The 19084-nt window shown below is 37.2% G+C and overlaps 1 protein-coding gene across 5 annotated transcripts; it reads right to left on the bottom strand.

Moving 5' to 3' along the window:
* Positions 1–1505: 1505 nt before the first annotated feature.
* On the bottom strand, positions 1506–18406 carry LOC147551797 (pre-mRNA-processing protein 40A-like). 5 transcript variants are annotated; one of them, XM_086664727.1, is made up of 30 exons: positions 17920–18406; positions 15714–15793; positions 15558–15626; positions 15181–15468; positions 14861–15049; positions 14604–14680; positions 13505–13574; positions 10369–10421; positions 9476–9533; positions 9043–9389; positions 8880–8946; positions 8523–8621; positions 8383–8451; positions 8225–8302; positions 8004–8090; positions 7892–7926; positions 7659–7764; positions 6896–6976; positions 6688–6780; positions 6566–6619; positions 6368–6484; positions 6167–6265; positions 5280–5327; positions 5117–5209; positions 4241–4348; positions 4055–4119; positions 3866–3968; positions 2692–2976; positions 2453–2580; positions 1506–1901 (listed from the first exon to the last, which is right to left on the bottom strand). In XM_086664727.1, exons 2-30 carry the CDS (start codon positions 15744–15746, stop codon positions 1886–1888), a joined length of 3015 nt encoding a protein of 1004 aa, XP_086520853.1. In that variant the 5' UTR covers positions 15747–15793; positions 17920–18406; the 3' UTR covers positions 1506–1885. The 5 variants fall into 5 exon arrangements, with proteins under 5 accessions (XP_086520853.1, XP_086520854.1, XP_086520857.1 ...); XM_086664728.1 differs by having other exon boundaries at positions 15714–15769; positions 17920–18139; XM_086664731.1 differs by lacking the exon at positions 15181–15468 and having other exon boundaries at positions 15714–15769; positions 17920–18139.
* Between the last annotated feature and the right edge of the window lie 678 nt (positions 18407–19084).

Here is a 19084-nt window from a genome sequence, read left to right on the forward strand (position 1 = left end):
GGAAACGGAAGAGAGAGGGAGAGAGAGAGAGAGAGAAAAAAAGATAGAGAGGAAGAAGAGACGAAAGTTGAAGTGTTTGACCGGCGTTAATGGTGAATGTTGCAGGAGTATGGTGGGGTCGCCGGAATTTCTGTTGAGGAAGAAGCTGAAAGGTTGAAGTGTTTGGAAGAAACAAAATGTGCCAATTTTTTTTGTTTCCACCCAAAACTTTACACCATGATAACTTTCTTATTTACCTAAAACACCCACCTTCTTTAGATCTTTTTCTCTCTTTTCGATTCCTCCAACCATCACCATACTATTTTCGTCCTCTCTTCTCTCTCTCTCCATCTCAGCTAAATCCCTTTTTTTCTTTATCCTCGTTGTTTTGATGATTGGAAGGGTTCCCTTTACGGAAACACCCTTCCTCTCAGATGAAGGATTTCAGAAAAACCCTCGTGGAAGATTTCGGCAAAAACCTTTACCTTATCTAAGGCGAAAGGATTCTGACGAATGGAGGATTGAGAGAGAGAGGTGAGAGAAAGAGGGAGATAGGGAGAGGCCATCCGATCAGCCAGTCACAAGCATACAATGGTCAAAGGAATTTGCGACTTTGACTCGATCCAACCGAATAATTTAATGCGCACAAAATTTTGGTTCCTAATCAAGAGGAGCTCCAGAAGTTTAGGCACACGAACAACTCGACCGGACTGCTTCCTACACCTATGCGAAGCTAAATGTGGTCAACTTCGACCAAGTCAAAAATCGACTGATTGACCAAAATATAAAAAAGAACATCCCCGTTAAAGCGTTAGGGAGGTGAACTCGACAAGACCTTTCCACCTAAGCTCTAACATGGGAGGTCGACACGAGTCTCCTAAGCACCTTGAACCATGCTCTGGCTCAGATACAAGTAAAGAGGAAAAACCAAGCTAGCTCTGGTCCAAGCTTTGTTCTGAAGCCTGAAACATGGGAGATAAGAGGGAATCAACTCGACACCTTGAGCCCCGTACTTCCTCGAGACATGCAATTGCGGATCCGGATGAGGTCTACCCGACCTCAACCTTGTATACAAAAATCAACCGAGAAGAACTCGGTCCATCCGAGCTCAAAACAACTCGAACAAAACATGTCACAGGAAGCCAAAAAGCACCAACAATTTACTTTTCATACACAAAAAGTAAGGTCAAAAGATGTGACACCACTCTTCACTCCTCTGATATTATCGTCCAAACGACCACGCAAGGCTCTCATCAGGATCGGTGCTTTGCCACATCTCAGCCGAGCATAACTACAAACCACTCCAGGCAAACCCATTTGCAAAGCCAGCTGGAGCATTTTGGGTGCCAAAAAAAAGGAGGATTGGACCTCAACAACCATTTAAACACAAACCACACACTTCACTAAAAAGTTTGGCCCAGATTAGACACCTTAACGCTTCGGATGCCTTGAGCCTGGGACAGCTCCTGCCTACTAGCCGTTCTAATGTGATTCTAGTATTGTTCCAGCATCAGGAAGAAATTAAATTTTAAAGAACTGAAGTTCCGTTTTACTTTGAACTTTAAAAAACATTCAACTGTATCGAAAGTAAACAAGTAACCTCAGTAGAATAATGGCTGCTTCTCAAGTAATACATAGTAGAAATTTTTTAATGAATCTAAAATTTTGCGTTAGCGAAACAGAACAAACCTAGCTGTGCCACAATTTCACCCGAAGAAAACCTTGCAGTGTCATCTAAGGGAAGGATGATATGCATTGTCCCTTACATTTCTACAAGAACTAGTTTGTAATCTAATTTATCATCATACCTCAGTTAGCCCCTCATGTATACCTGCCTTTCAAAATATTGTAGAAAAATCCAGATCGAGATCTTCACCCTATAGTTGGTCCACTTGGATACTCTTGTCTAGACTCTTCTGTTCCTGCAGAAGCCATTAATATTAGATTGGTAGAGAAGTAAATAATGTCCTATTCAAGCCAGATACTTTAAAGAACTTTCGTAATAACCGAATTCAAAAAGATGGAAAAGAATTCATGTTTGATGGTAGATTTATATCTGGATTCTAGCAATTATGTGGCTACATAAATTTCTTCATAAAAAATAATAAGAACCTAAAAGTCATAAATGATAAAGATCACAAGTATATGAAAGATTATGGTTTTGTAAATTGACAAGTCTATGAGATTGGGGCCATTCTCTAAATAAGATTTTGACGTTGATGATTTTTTGCCCTTGCTATTGCAATACCCAAATTCAGCGCCAACCAATTATTATAATCTATAACAAGCATAGGTACACTCTTACGAATCCACCAAGATACGAGCAACTACATCAAGAGTTTTATGGTACCACAATATGTGCCATGTGCACAACATAATAATAAAGTTGGAGGTTCTATAAAGTAAATTAATAACATGAAACTGAGATAATAGGGAACGTCAAGAAAATTAGAAGGGTATTAAAGGAAACTACCGTATTTCCCCATCCTCTCCAAATTCCTCATCTTCAAGATCCCCACCAGCTCTATCAGACCCATCCTTATGGTTTCTCCTATGTCTTCTATGCTCCCCTTCACTGTCTGTTTCAGGGGTGTACGTATGCTGCTCAAGAAGCAAAAAAGGAAAGTGCTCAACCATCCACTTCTCGGTTTGCACAAGCTTGAATTAGCGATACTAGAAGAACTATCAAAAACTGAACTAAAAAAATCCTACCTTTCTTGATTTTCTACGAGAACTACTATGCCTATGTGACCTCTTTGAGTCTTGTTTCTCCTCCTTATCGGAGCTCAAGTCATCGGCTTCACTTTGGTGTCGCTTCCGATGTTTCCTATCCTTGTCCTTTTCTCTTCTTCGGTCATCTCTTGCACTGGTTACATCAACAGCTTCACTTTCCATTTCATCCTTCTTAAAATATTCCACCTCTTTGTCTCTTCTCTCTTTTTCTTTTCTGTTTCCTTTTCTCTTCTCTTTCTCCTCTCTTTCTTTTTCTTTCTTTGCCTGTCATATGATGAAGAAAATTGAGACAGATTCGTTATACATTTCGAAGAAAATAAATGAAGCAGCTACAACGAAAATAGAAAGTTGGGATTTAAAAACCATACAATAGTTCCCATGAGTCGGGATTACTTAGTTTACAGAATCAATTAGCTGTAGAGCAAACAAAAGCAAATTGCTTGTGATAACTTGCAACATTTAATTTTTTTTCGCGAAGTAAAATCCAACTCATCAGAATATCAATCGTATACAAGAAGTGTAACGAGAGATTTCTAATATGGAAATGTTTTAGTGAAGTTTAATGAGTCGGAATTTAATGAGAGAAACGCAGCTACGCTAATAAAGCATATCACATGTAAGCATTTGAAGGTGGGGCTAGCTAAGAGCCTATCTTCAAAGCCCACCGATTGTAGGCAAGCTTCAAGTAACTCTTATGTATATGTACTAACTAATATACACACCTGTATATCAATATATAAATACATAGAGATATATTACATAGCGCCCAGACTCTAATCTAATGATTATTTGGGTCGGCTCGGATTAGACGAATCAGCTCGGGCTACCCCTGAGTCTCGTCAAACCCTCAAGCTGGAACAGCTGCCAACTAAGTTTTAATTTGGATTGATCCAATTTCCCTTTTTTTTTGTACTATAGTCTCCATATCTGGAGTAGCAGTATTTGTGTCAGATGAAAATATCTGTACCAATACGACTTCCTCATGAATCATAATGAAGTGGGTCATATTCCTATAACATCTAATATAAGGGAAAGTTAGAACCCCAAACACTTTCCACCAGCATTAGGGGAAGTTTTCCAATATATCTCGCATATTAGTATCTCAAAGCAGTACCTACACAACTAAAAAGATAACACTAAGGAAGTGCTATACCTTTTCTTCCTCACGCTTCCTTTCCTTCTCCTCAGCCTTTTCTCGCAAATGCGTAATGTATCCATTAAAAATTTCCCTCTTGAGACTCTCATCAATAATGCTCCTGTACAAGTATGAATGAACAACAATAAAAGTATCAAACATACAGCTTTGTTTATTTGAATTTAAAAAGAAGTTCGAATGAAATACCTATATTCCTGGCTGTTCTCTAAAAGTGACTTGCAGTCATCCCAATTTGATGACGCAGTCATTCCCTGGGGAGACAAAATCACATTGGATTTGGTACTGTGAAGATAGACTAGAAATTGACGAAGTACTTTTACAGTTCAGAAACAAATTCAATTGTTAGTCTGGTGTTACATTATGTTGTTATACCTTGATAGAGTGTAGTAGATCTGAGAAATCATCAGTCAAATGTTGAAGCTTTTTAGCTTCTTTCTCTTCCTTCTCCTTGATCTTTTCTAGCATCTCATCAAACACAAGCTGCAAAAATGACAGAAACCCCAAGAAGTACCACTCATGCATCACGAAATGGATATCAAGAACACCAATAAAATGCATTATTCACTCAAGGACATTGAGATTTTATTCCCTCTTCTTTTGGCTGCAATTGGCATGACGCACTTGACCATAAACCAGCCTACTAATCTAAGGTTGGTCCTTTTGACATGACATTTATCATAAGATATGACCAAACATACTCATTTCGCTAGATGAACATATTTTATACTTTCATATGGCTTGAGATATTTTCTTGTACACATTTGTTTAATTCCCGTTATTTAGCACCACATATCTGCCACTGGAATTCAAACTAAAGACCTCCCCCAAAGGGAAGGAGGTGTACAACTTAGAACTGGAAAGCCAAATTATAGGTCTGATTACTTTCAACGATTGGGCTTTTAGTTTGTAAATCATTATTATACAGGGTAAATGATTTAATTTCTTGTGACAATAAGTAGCATGCTTCGGATCCAGCAGAAATTATTCAATAGAAATCAATTCTTAACTCATCTAGAAACGGACATCCAAGCCTAGGCACAAGAAACTTTTGCAATCTAACATATTCATTAAGAAGATATCTCTAGAGCAGACTAGCAAACCAGCAAAAAAGACAGTAAACTAGAGGGTTCGCTCTTTTGGGTTTTGAACAACAAATGCCTTGAACAGAAGAAAAATTTAAGGTTACATCTAAGTATAGGGACTAAACATAAGGCGAGCAGCCACTTGCTCCATAGAAAAAGCATTTACCTGCAAGTTGAAATCAGATACTGGTGGGGACTTCATACCCTCTGAGATGGCAGTTTTGAACTCTTCGAACGTCCATACAGAAGTCATAGTTATCTGGAAAGAGAACGAACATCTCAAAATCTAGAAATTATGGTATGTATTAATTTGCTGAAGAAGAAATTACCTTCCCTAGCTTCATCACATCTTTAACTCGAGCCTTATCTTCACGATACTGCAAAAACCAATGTAAGAAAAAAAAAAAAAAAAAAACAGTTAGAGAGCAGAAATCCTGCAAGCCTTTGCAATGCAAGAATCGACCTCACCATGTGGCCCGAATATACAAACACCATCATTATCATACTTTCTTTTATACCATTGAAGATGAAAAGAAAGAAACACAGATAAAACAGTCAAGGGTATCAAACGTGTGCATAAACCAGTTCGACTTTAGATAGTCTCTCACTTTATAACTAATTGAGTTGCCCAGATGAGTGATATATAAGTAGATGGTGACCACATAGGAAATGTTCTCGGTATACAATACTGCATTTGTACAACCGCATAGGTCACAGCAATATACATATAATATTTCTCTAGTTGAATGACATTGTAAACGTAATGAACTTGAAATCCAGATTTCGGATATGGAACAAAATCTGAACATCAAGAGATTCGTTTTGACCTTAAAACTATTTCAAACTTTGTGAAGTAAAGATTTTTTAATTGGTAACCTGTAGCAGAAACAAACTTCTTACACATTCTTCAAATTTTCACGGCTTTACAACTAAATGTGAACTCTTTTTCAATGTTCAGAAACAAGAACCTAGAAGCAAGGCTTTACCCAACCCTTGCCCAAACTCCAAAGAATAGTGGGCCTCAACTATTCTGTTATGGCTGCAGTCAGACCTCAACTAAAAGAGTAGAACTTGACACCATCCAAAGAAACCCCAGGTCAAAGGGAATCCAACCCAAGCCGTTGTCGTTCACCTAAATCCTACATAGTGCACAGAATCTACTAGCAACCATGCACAAGCGCAATAAGAGGAACAACACATAAGATGAAAGGATAACCTGTTTTTCTAGTTCTTCAGCAACATCCTCAAACAAATCCAATGGTGTTGACCCAGATGTGTTTGACGATGCAGCAACGTACTCTGGTAAATCCTTAACCTAGAAAACACAACCGAAGAAACAGATCAGAAATTGCTTCATGATAACCAATTCTCATCTTTTCCACCCTATACATGCGAGAATTAAACTATAAAACAATACCTTCATACAGTAGTCCCGCCAGCAAATTTTTGTTGTAAGAATGCCATTAGAGACATGCCCTTCCATCAACTTGCGAAACTCATCACGGTTTTTCCTCTCAACACGTCTTAATTGTTCCTAAATTTCTCAAAAAGAAGAAATCAGGATGATTCTGAACTCCACCAAGATGCAGTAATCAAATGAATGTTTCTGATCTACCTTTTGTATCTTCCTCTGCTCTTCCTCCTCCATCTCTAATTCACGTACATATTCCTGCGACATAATATGACAATCAGCAGAAAGTTTAGGAACATAATGAAAAGTAAAATGAAGACGATAACCTGAAAGACTTCCAAGAGTTCAAACTTTTCAAGACGTGAGCATCGTTCATCATCCTCCAACCGGTCTTGTACTTTCCGCCACTGGCTGCTGGGCTGCAAAAAGAAAGATTCTCACTAGTATAAGAAATTGCGGATTTATAGTGCCCCATAGAATTGCAAATTCAACCGACTAAACAGACAATGAGAATCAAAATGCTCGAAGACATACTTTAATAAAATCACAAGTTTCAAGAAACTGTCTATATTCCAATATATTCCTCTTATGCTCCTCTTGTGCCTTAGCTTTTTCCTACACGAGGACCCCAAAACATGAATATTGAACACATTTAAAACGAGAAACTGCTTTACCTCTGTTAACAGTTGAACGAGAGGTGATCGACCACAAAAATGCACTACAAAACTGAACACATTGATATGGAGAACAAAAGAGATTGGATACTTAAGAAAATTAAAACAGGCTCTTGAAGAACAGTGCAAGAGATAGGTGAAGAACAGTCCTCCCATTATTTAATGCAATTACCTCTGTTAAACTTCTAAAACACCCACTAATTAAAGCCACAGAAATACATCAAGCGAGTCAACCTAAAGTCACCAAGTGCTATAACTAGAGAAAAAAAATCACATGGGCAAAGCTCGTGAAAGATTACCAGCTAGTTCTGTCATTCTTGTACAGGTACAACACCAATAGTATTGAGGCTCATGCCAAGAAAATCAATTTTAGTTTTTCATTATGCAGGTAGAATGAGCTTGACATAGGGAACCCACTATAAAAGTGAGTCTTTTGTTCTTTCAACTTTTTTTTTTTATTTTACAACTGAAAAGAAGTGAGTTTAATGGCTTGAGAAGAACATCTTATAATTGCTAGATGAACTAAAACTGTTTAGCTCAGTTCACAGTTTCACACTATAACGTACTAGCCTAATAACTAGATCAATAAGCGACATAAGAAAATATGTTTGCGCAATTTTTACCTTTTTCTGAAGTTCATCCAAATAATTTTCAAAAAGATCCTCACGGTCCCTAGATCGTTCAACAGCTTTGAACCGTTCATCATTCTCAAACATTGTTACAGCTTTGCTGTACGATGGAACAAATATTTTAGCATATACAAAAGAGACAATGAACTACATTTAAATTAACCAATAACCACAGAGCATATAATTGATTAAAGAAGAATCTCAAAACTATGTAGAGAAAGATAAACCTCCATCTTGTGGATGATGTTTGCACTTTTGACTCCTGTCAAAGTACAAATCCAAAAATGTATCAGCAACACAAGAGGTACTAACAGAAAATTCTAGGAAAAGAGCACCCACCTCTAACATTTTTGTAAATTCTTCTCGTGCCATTTTTTGTTTCACGCGCCTCTCCTCCGCATCCTGTTTTTTCTTCTCGCCCAAGTACTAAAAGGAAAGAAGAAAGGAAATTAGAAAAATGAGAACAGCTAAAATAGGTAAAGTAAACAGATAGTGCTAGAATGAACTATTGACATATGTTAAGAAAATTCACCGAAACGGACATCCTTGTGAATGTTTACCTCATTAAAAGCTTGCTTTCGCTCCCCAAGAGATCTCAGAGCACCATATCTTTTGTCATTTATTATCACTCTCATAGCCTGAGATTCACCCAATATCAATATCTAATTACTTGCATAGACACAAGAAATTCAAGGTAAATTGTGAATAATTAAGTAACCTGCTCCCAAGTCCAGTCTGATTCAACATTTGCAGATTCCAATAGAGTCTTAAATGCAACTTTTGCTTCCTGAAGAACAAAATGGTAGATGGGTCAGCTTGTATCACAAAGAACCAGTAGAGCTGGTGGAGGGATGTTACCTGCTTTGTTGCATAAGTCAAGGTTTCATCATCAACTGCTTTCTCTTCTGATGAGGTACCATTAATCATCCCAGCAACTGCCGTTCCTTTTCTTGCTTTCTGCCCAGGGTAAACCACGTAAATACAGCATTTTGAACTACCAATACGCATTAGCACAATGAGAAACAACTAATGCCAACACCTTAACGGCATAATTAAAATTGGTACTCTTTCTAGTATCTACTTCGAAGGCCTATTTATTGGGATACCAACTCACTAGTTAACTGAAGCAAGATGATAAAAAAATTGATAAGCTACACGTAGCCAAGCTTCGGAAAATAGCAATATTTTTACTCATATAAGAGAAACAACATGTACCTCCAAATGTGGATCAGAAGCTCCGTCTGAATTTAAAGCATCTTTGGGGAAACTTTCTAAGATGTTCCTGTATTCATTTAAAATATTAAGGACAAGTGAGCAACAAATTCCAACTCATAACTAGACCTGTTTAAGATCGAAAGGAAGCTAAAGATGTCCATACGCTGTAGTAGCTGTGGCCAGAGCATCAGTAGCTCCAGCATCTCCACAAGGAGTGGGCAAGGCAGTGACAGTAGCTACTGGAGTTTCAACTGCAACTCCGTTCTCTGGTAAACCCGAAGATAGAGCAGGGACAGATGGTGATCCAGAAGCCACTACAGTAGGTGTATTTACAACAGCAGCAGTTGGGTTCACCTCAACAGGGCTTGACGTTTTACCAGATGTTGTGGAAGAAGAGATAGATGGTGTTTCAAGAGAGGGGGCAGTTAGAGAAGCTGGGGGTTGTGAAGCCACACCAACTTCTATTTGTGTCCCATGATTAGCAGCCTTTTGTGCCTGCTCGCGAGCCAACTGGAAGAATTTGCAAATCGGTTTAGATGAGTTAGAAATGTAATTGTAGAATATTCAAACAAAATTATCTTAAAGTATGCTAAGACCTTCAGTTCTTCAGGTATTGTCCATTTAGATTGCTTTGTAACCTTGTTGTAATAGTATCTGCAACGATTTTCCCAAGTATAAGATCAATCAAACAGCAATTTCGGCTCAAAGCAAACTAAGAAGACAACGTACGAAACCACATCTTGACATTCAACAAAGATGAGAAGCTGCCTAACATGGATATCACTATGAATTCCATATCTTGCATAGGTAAAAAGCTATCTGGCTGGGCTTAATATTAATGTATATTGATGTTTTCCAATCTCAACAATGTTAACTGTCTTAAGCATTTTAATGCTTTTATTAAATAAAGACATAATCTCAAAGAAACTGATGAAGATGTTTTAGTTTCAATATTTTGAAAAATGTAATGCATCAAAAGGGACAACTGTTGCACCTTCTGCTGTTGGTTTAGATTGATAATAAGATACAAAAAGCAATGACAGATCAATAATATATGAGACGAAAAAAATACTTATTTTCAAAAAGAAATAGTACAAAGTTGGTGTCCCCTAGATGGGATACGTCACAGTTATTCTCACGTCATTTCTTTTTCTAACGGTATTATCTCTATCTCTTCCGCTATTCCCTATGTGTGTTCCCTTCTCTCTTTCTGTTGCTCTCAACTCTGTTCTGTCTCTCTTTTCCCTCAGCCTTTTGCTTCTTTCTCTCGTCTCATCGTAGTAAGAACATGTCGCCAATACTGCTGAAGGTGCTGTCGTTCATCCATGGCTACTATGAACTACCCTATTTACTTGTAACTGACATGCACAACCGTATCGGAAGGAGAATATTTTGGTATTTCCCGTATCCATGTCATTTAGATAAAAATAATTAGTTTCATGTTAACTTAATGTTGTTCGGGGGAAAAAAAATAAAAAGTACCACCCACTTTCTTCCGTCCGGAGTTGCAAATTCCTTCCATACGGTGGATGCATCTGCTCTCTGTTCAGCAGCGGAAACCCAATAAGTGAAATGTTACAGAACAAATTTACCATTTTGACACAACACATGCAAAAAGTGAAGAGAAAATAGAAGCAGCGTATATACAATTTCAAAGTGATTGAAATTATGTGATTGAACTACGTACCAATTACAAGGCAGAACACATATACCAACTCTAGCAAAAGATCTTATCCAAAACTATTAAATAGGCAATAGGCAATAATCAAAGAGAAGTCGCAACAGAAAAAAACAGAATCGAATAACAGGCAATAGGCAATAATCAAAGAAAAGTCGCAACAGAAAAAAACAGAATCAAATAACAGGCAATAGGCACTAATCAAAGAGAAGTAGGATGAAAAAAAGTACGTGATATCAGGCAATTTGTGGTAGTTTAGCCCTCTCAGTCTTTAGTGCCAAGATCAATAAGATTAGTATTATTGGCAAGACTGTAAGCAAAAAATATAAAAACACAACTTTTCTCAAACTGGATGAGAAGCGAATACTTCACGCTCTAACACAACATCAAAATAATATATACACTTCCTCTGGACTCTCATTTTACTATGCTCGTGATAAAAATTGATAATGATCCTTTAGCCCAAGATTCGGTAAGAAGAAATCAAATATGGAGAGTCGTGAAGGGTAGAAGAATGAAAACTAACAATATATCTAGTGAGTCATGACAACATTAAAACTCTTCTAGTACCTTAAATCCATCATATTACTCTATCCTACTAAGATAAATACAGGCAGATTTAGTCCTTATTATTCTCTAAACTTAAACAGACAAAAGACCTAGCAAAGAAACTACTAGATAAGTACATAAAAAGAACCCACTTTCCGCTGTGAACTTAAAAATATCCAAAGACACAAGTACTAAAAAAATCATGAAGCAGAAGCTGAAACTCATCACGAGGAGTTGGAACATTTAGAAACTGAACTCCCACTAGTCCCAGATTTAAAGAAAAGATAGACCTTGCAGACACCATCATCTGACTCCACCAAGGTCGAAAACTTTATATAAAAGAATGCTCGAGATCGGTGACCGCAATTTTAAGTTAAACTTTGAGTCAATGGAAGAGAGTCTCTCACAAGAGAACTAAAAGTGATCTTTGGAATAAATCCCTCTTGCTATTTGATGGTCAATTTGGAAAGCTAGAAACGAGGGCATTTTTAATGACTCGACCCATAGTTAGGTAGTAGAAGTGGAGATGACCTAGGTTTAATTTTTCATTGGAGTAGGAATATTGGGTGGGCTCATAACTTGTCGTATTTTGATTTCATTTCTAACTGGGAGGATATCGTGAAGTAACATATTCACTCTGTGAATCCCCCCCTAATTATTCAAACTTTTCAAAAAATATTTAAGTTAAACTGAGAATGCATATACATAATTTAGTAAAAATTACATAAAATATCAATATAGCAGCACAACAACTTTTTAAAATCTCATGGCATACGACTGAAATTCATCAACAGTTCTAACTAGAGGTGTAAAAGACTTTCCCTGAACACGATAACAATCGTAATGCTAACAATCTGCATTTGTGGAGTGAAAAGAGGGCACAATGTTTTGAAATTCAGTAGATGCTTATGCCTCGAGGCGCGCCTCAAGGCGAGGCGGTTTGTTTTCATCTCGAGGCACACGCATCTACAGAATAGAATAAGACCTTAAAAGCATCTTTAAAGTTTAAGCAACATAAGAAGTAACTAAATTTATACTTCTTGTTTGTTAAAAGGATAAGTCTTTAATTATTGTAGCAAAGTGAAAAAGACTATATTATCTTAATTTTGTACATAAATGTGCTATCATTTATTTTTCTAAAAGAATTAGAGTACAAGTCCATGCCTTTTGTACATCGAGGGATACGCCTCAAGGCAGTGCTTTGCTTTTTCGGAGCCAACCGCCTTGAGGCAGGAAAACGTTTTTTAAAACATTGGACCAGTAATATAAGGTGGTAAACAAAGAATACTTTGTTTTAACAAGGTAGAATAAGATTACTCCTTTAACGACAGACAAGAAATAAACACAGCCATCAAAACAAGTACAATAAATGATCTTAAGATAGTATTGATGATAATATAGTAATAAGTGTCTATAGATATGCAAGTCAAAAACATAGGAAGACCAAAATTCGCTTTGTAGCTCATATATCTGGATGTGTAGTTGTTTCTTATACTTAAACAGTCTAGTAAATCAAAATAATGGTTAGCATGTACGGACGATGTCCCCCCTGGTTGAAGTAGAGAGAAGAATATGATTAGAAGTGGGAATAGTACTAGTTGCTTATGAAAGTTCACTATAGTTAAGATTTTTCTTGTCTAACATTGACCCAAACTCTAAAACCTAATTAGAAAATTATGTAAGAAAGAGCAGCTAAACTTCGAATTGGAGACAAGAAATACAGAGGGATAAAAGACGTCATACTTCATATGGTAATGGAGAGAAAAGAGATCATAAGAAATGACAGTATATATTTATTAATTTACAAGAAAGAAGACAGAACGCGAACTAATGAAAGGTCGCATACATTATATAGCGAGTTTATTCTGAGCCGATAAGAATATGCCAGCTTGATACTGTGTAACAACTTGAAGCTGTAAAAACGCACCAATAAGTTACGATAGAGATGTACCTAGCGACCAACTTATACGCTGACAACAACTAACAAGTATAACCCACCACTGACACTCCAATAGCAGAAGTGAAAAACAGAACACAAAACAACTATCTATGAAGTAACCGCTATTGATTTCATCCCATCATCTCCTTTGTTATAAATAAAGAGTCAATAGCAATAATTCCCTGCCTTGATAAACAGAAACCACGCCTTCAAAAGTGAGCAAACAGAGCAGTCGTTACATTCTGCTGACTTTCCATGACATCTACAAACCAGTAGAAGAACATGCAGAGAAATAGAGAACTTGCATAAAACCACTTTGATTTATTTAAACACAGATATTGTTGTCAAGAACCACATGAAGGGATGCATTTTCACCATTATGGAGCAATTCGACAGAATTATTGAAGATTATGCATTGACGTATAATCGACAACACAAACAACCAGTAACATGACTCACCTCAATAAGTGTCATCAATTCTAGTGGCTTACGCCAAGTAGATTTCTGTGTCTTGTTGTTGTAATAATACCTGAAAGGTTAGACATACTTGAACTTTTAGAAAATTCCATAAAACTGATCATCAAGAGATCAAAATACATTAAAACCCCGATATTAACACTTCTCCGATGATGAAAAAAAGGAACTCATGGAAATTTAACACTTCATTTTCCAATTACACATTTATACAAGAAGTGTTTACCAGGATATTCAAAAATATGCTATGGAAAACTTCAGCAATTTATACACGGAGCATAAGATATGGAGACCTCGAATAGACAATATGGAGCTGCCTAGGATGGCAACTGAAACCTCCAGCCTTCTCGAAGCAGAATGCTCAGAGGAGGTCTTGAGAAAAATCGATGACCTGGCTAAGGAGGGAGAGATGACACAAAAGTAAGGAAATCAGGGGAGAAGGATGAATTCACGGTAAAACGGTGCTACAAAAGACTGGTGTCGGCTGATCAAAATGGCTACATTGAGGCTCAAAGGTATATGGAACTCTCAGATTCCCCCGAGGGCAAGCTTCATAGTTTGGGCAGCCACAAAGAATAAGGCTCCAACAGTGGACACGCTGATTCAAATGCCCAATCGATGCATAAGGTGCAAAAGGTCGGAAGAATCAACTGAGCATCTTTTTCTACACTGCAACAGGGCAAGATTCCTGATGGACTTCTTTACAATCATTTCAAAGAACCAGTGGTACATCCCTAAATCGATAGAACAGACTATCACTCAATGGTAAAAGCTCAAAGTCGGGAAGACAAAGAGAGAGTTGTGGACCACTGGACCCTAATTCCAATAGCAATCATGTGGGGCATCTGGAAGGATAGAAACAACAAAAATTTTATGGACTCTAACCCTCGTGTTTTAGAAGTAGAGGATATCCTTGCACTGTTATTCCATTGGAGTAGGACGATTGACTGGATGAAGGACAAAACATACTAAGATTTTGTTTATAGATGGGAGGAATTGATGATGTAACATGAACACTGGATCCCTCTGTGCACTCTTTAATTTTTTAATATTAATTCAGAGTTTCACAAAAGAAAGTGGTTACCTTTTCCCATCAGCAGAAGTATGCTCTTGCCAATCTGATGAAGACTGAATGGACGAGCTGGGCGAAGCATTTGTTGGCTGAAATTTTAAAATGAAACAAACCTGATACTCTTAGCAGGGAATCTCTATAAACTACAAGAATTTGCAGGAATGGAATAACATTTCTCTTTTTCTTTAACAAAAAGTGGATTGACATTTCCCGAGAGGAGCAAAACAAAGTAAGAACAAAAAGAGAAAACCGTTAAGGAAAACACTGACTGTGACAGCTGAAACTGAAGCTTTCGGGCCTGTTTGCTGCTCTGGTTCGACAGGAGGTATAATCTGACTTTCAGATGATAACCAAGGTTGTACAGCAGCAGGTACAACAGGAGTATGCATTTGAGATATTGGTTGATAATGGGGGGAGACGGTAATATTACTCTGTGGCTGACCATAAGATGTCTCAAACTGCAATAAATGAAATCAACAATTAAGATTAAATATATGAAAACCACTGAAACCATCTAAGCAAATACAGCGATACATTTAAAACAATATTAAGTGTATGACAGCAAAGGATGCATTCCAATGCCACCTACACCAGGCATATGATTAGAGTTTTGCTGGGCCAGCAGCGATCCAGGCGTAATAGGCATGTTTTGCTGCATGAATGGGATCTGAATTGCTTGCGATGCTGACAGACCATAACCCGGCTGCCCAGATCTTAGAGCTAATTGATGCAACGATAGGGAAAACTGGAGTTGCTGACTCTGAGCCACAGATAATCCAATGGTTGGTGCAGAAACTCCTTGTCCAGCTGGCAGAAATTGTTGAGCAGCTGCTTGAATAAAAGACTGTACTTGTTGTTGAGGAGCCACAGGTCGAAACTGTATACCGTTAAAATGTAAGACAGCGTGCATTGAACTCACTGAAGGGGCCCATACATATAGAGAACAGACTAAGTAGAAACATCTACCTGTGTAGACACTGGGAGGCCATAATTTGAGGGAGGACCTGCGGACCCACCTATTGGAGGCCAAAGAGGCTAGTCCAAAGAAATAAACAAAAGTTATATTACTCAATACATGATAAGCAAATAAAACAACATGAGGATGGGGAATACAATTGTTACCTGCGTCCCAGACGATTGCGGGTTACCAGCCATTTTTGCAAAACTGCAAGCCTCTCCTATAGACCAATACAAGTATCAAACTGTAAAAAGGTAAGAAACAACGTTAAAGATCGACAATGTCGAACTGGAAGAATTGCAAGTTCCAACAACTAGAGTAACATGAGAAGCTAAACACAAAAAGAAAACGAGCTACAAACTTGACTAAGAAAAGTTAATTAACTTAACCGAAGGGAAGAGAGAGTGAGAACGGGACTAGATAGGAGCTGATTGAGAGAAGGTAGAGCCACATCATGGGACTAAATTGAAAATATTTTTAGACTAAAGAACTAGTCCACACATTGCATCACGAGCAAAAGCGCTCGCCAACTAGGACACAAATAACTATGAGTACTTTATGAAGCCAAACTCGCCAGTAACTCATGGATTGGCCCAAACTTGCAGGTATCCTGGCAGGGGCGAGTCCACATAGGGGCCTGCGGGGCACATGCGCCCACATGCCTAAATGTGGGCTCCCTTTAGGATTAGCCACATGTGCCCCAAACCAAAGTTTAGTTAGCACCAATATAAAGAATACTTTTAAAGTTCAAGCCCAAACCCAAGTTCAGTTAACACTAGTTCAAACAACTTTAAAATTCAAGCGCACATGCAATATGTCTACACGATTGATCACAAGCTTAGCTATTACTTTTTCATAACCATCCCCTTATCCCACTTGAAAAAGTTACATACGTGCCACCAGTTTTACAAACCCAAAGCAACATTTGTCTTTAACTTGGTCAAAGTCCAACTCTTTATTAAGGCCGCAAAAAAAAAAGTGAGTAGAAGATGAACAATCGTGGAAGAAACCCTTTGCCAACTTACACAGATATTGATTCAAAAGAAACAAAAAGAAAGTAAAATTGAGAGGGATGTATGGAGGGAGAAATTGTTGGATAAAAGATAAAGATCGTCAGATTAAGGAAGAAAGCGAGAGAGAGACTGAGAGAGAGAGATACGAAGAAGACCCGTTTGCAGAGAGCCCCTTTGCACAGGCAACAAAGAAATCGAGAGATAGCCTCTTTCTCACATCTCATCTCTCTATATCTCTCTGTCTCCGGCGGAGAAAACCCTTCGTCGACAACATTCTTTTTTATTTTTTTATTTTTTTATTTTGTGTGTAAGTAATACATGTGAAGTGCGAACTACAAATTCCATGATTTTTCTGATGAGTTCGTTATAAATGAGTGGGTTTATTTGCATACAACTTTACGTTTCATTTTTAACCCAAACACATCCTAGTATAATCTTTTTTTGACATGCAGTTCTGCATATTTATTGTCTCTAAGACGTGCCCCCACAACAAAACGTTTCTGGCCTCACCACTGTATCCTGAGTCGATCCCCAGAGTTCTTGAGTTCTGAGTTACCCAATCACTCAGGCGAGTCATTTCCGAGACAGTCGAGTTAGGAGTCATCTGGCTTACTGAGTGACTCGTTGTACGTTTGGAGAAATATATTAAGTTAATGTTTGTGGAAAGGATTTGGCCTAGAGCACGATCTTGAAGTCCCCAACCCTCTCAAAGTCTCAATCAAACACATTAAGTAGCTATCTCATAAACATATCATGCTAGGCATGATTATCAACATACATCATCTCCATTTTCCTGCATTATACAACACACCGTCAAATATGATCCTAGCTTCTTCCAATAGCTACACCTAGATTTCACAGACAGCCCTTTACGTGGTGGTCATCATTAAGAAAATTGCTGCATAAAATAATTTCGTGTTTCTAGTGTTCTTCCATAAAAACACTAGGAAATGATTTTAGCTAATATAGTTGGACTATCACGGATCATAGACTCATAAACACTAAAACCATAATCCCCTAAATCAAAAGCTAAACCATAACAAGAACATACCAATCAAGAATCCAAATGCACGTCTAAAAAACCCTAAATCGGAAATGTTTAAATTTAACCTTGGTCCTTAAACCCTATAGGAGCATATATCTCAAACAAACAAATTGTAAACTGATTGTACATTGTTTAGCGAAACAAGAAGCGTCAAAATTTTCACTCAGCTTATTGGAATTCAATAAACTAAGAATTCTTTAGCTAAAAAGTTTGATTAATTTTGAGTAATAACGATCAAAATGGTATAATTTCAAGAATCAGAACAAGAAAAAAAAGTAATAAAATAGGAATAAAAATTGGAAAAGGTCGTACCAATTTATAGGAATTCAACGAAGAACTCTTTCTCTCTCTCTCTCTGTCTCTGTCGCTCTTGGAGAATCTTGATTCCAAAACCCTGCCTATAGCCCTTAAAAGCAGTCCGAAGGGAGGCTCGAAAAATGAATATAACTCCGGCGAATAAAAGCTGAACGCTTCCATGAGGGGTTCACCGATCAAATAAAAGAAATTATGGAAGGAAGGTCCAAAATATAATCTTAATATCACAATAAGGCCACTGTTAACACAAAATTGGCCAAAAGTCCAAAAAAATATACTAGGATATAAATTTTGAAATGCACCAAACAAATCATTTTTGCATACCATTTTTCGGATTCACCAAATAAATCATTTTTTAATGACATCGTTATCGTATTGCATTAAACAAAACATAAATAATCTTATACACTTTACTGTTAAACTTCACGCAATTTGCTTTGTGTTGGTACGAAACAAACCTATTCCTTGACATATCTACACATTCACTAAATTATCAACACTTACGTGATATATTTGTGTATTTATACGAGACAGTAACAATATTCAAATAAAAACTTTTTACTTATTTTATATTCAGTTCGAACCTTAAACTTAATATATTTTTCTTATTAGTCAATTATTTAGGAGATAAATCTAGTCGTTTACTTTTCAGTTGGGAGTTTGGTCGGGATCAAATCGAAACGAGAATATATGATTATAGGACAATTAAGAATGAAGGAGGCGATTACAAACTAAACTCTTCATATCTATCTGTATATATTCAATCTCTGACAATATTCAACTACCTCTCTCTTAATATTTTTCTCTTTCATAAGGATGTCTAGCAAATCTCATCACGAAAATGACTCGCTCTTACAATATCATACAGAAAAAATGGGTCAGGTCAACTTTGGTTTTATCCTGAGCCGGGTTGGGCCTCTTATTTTGAGTTAAAAAAATAAATACTCCTCCAAGACTTTTTTTAAACTAGTAAAAAAATTTAACTTTCCAGTCAATGCATTGAAAATACAAAAAATAAGTCATATGAGTATTTTGCATAAACTTGAGGGTTAAGTGGAAAATGGTCATGTAAGGGGCCAAATAGGAAATAACAAAAAAAAAACGACGGTTATTTTGCATAGAGTGATAGAGGTATTGCGAGACATCTTCTTTCTGAAATTAT

This window comes from Eschscholzia californica, unplaced genomic scaffold, assembly GCF_041429995.1.
Source record: "Eschscholzia californica isolate CP2 unplaced genomic scaffold, dmEscCali1.0.p SCAF_3, whole genome shotgun sequence".
NCBI classification, from domain to species: Eukaryota; Viridiplantae; Streptophyta; class Magnoliopsida; order Ranunculales; family Papaveraceae; genus Eschscholzia; species Eschscholzia californica.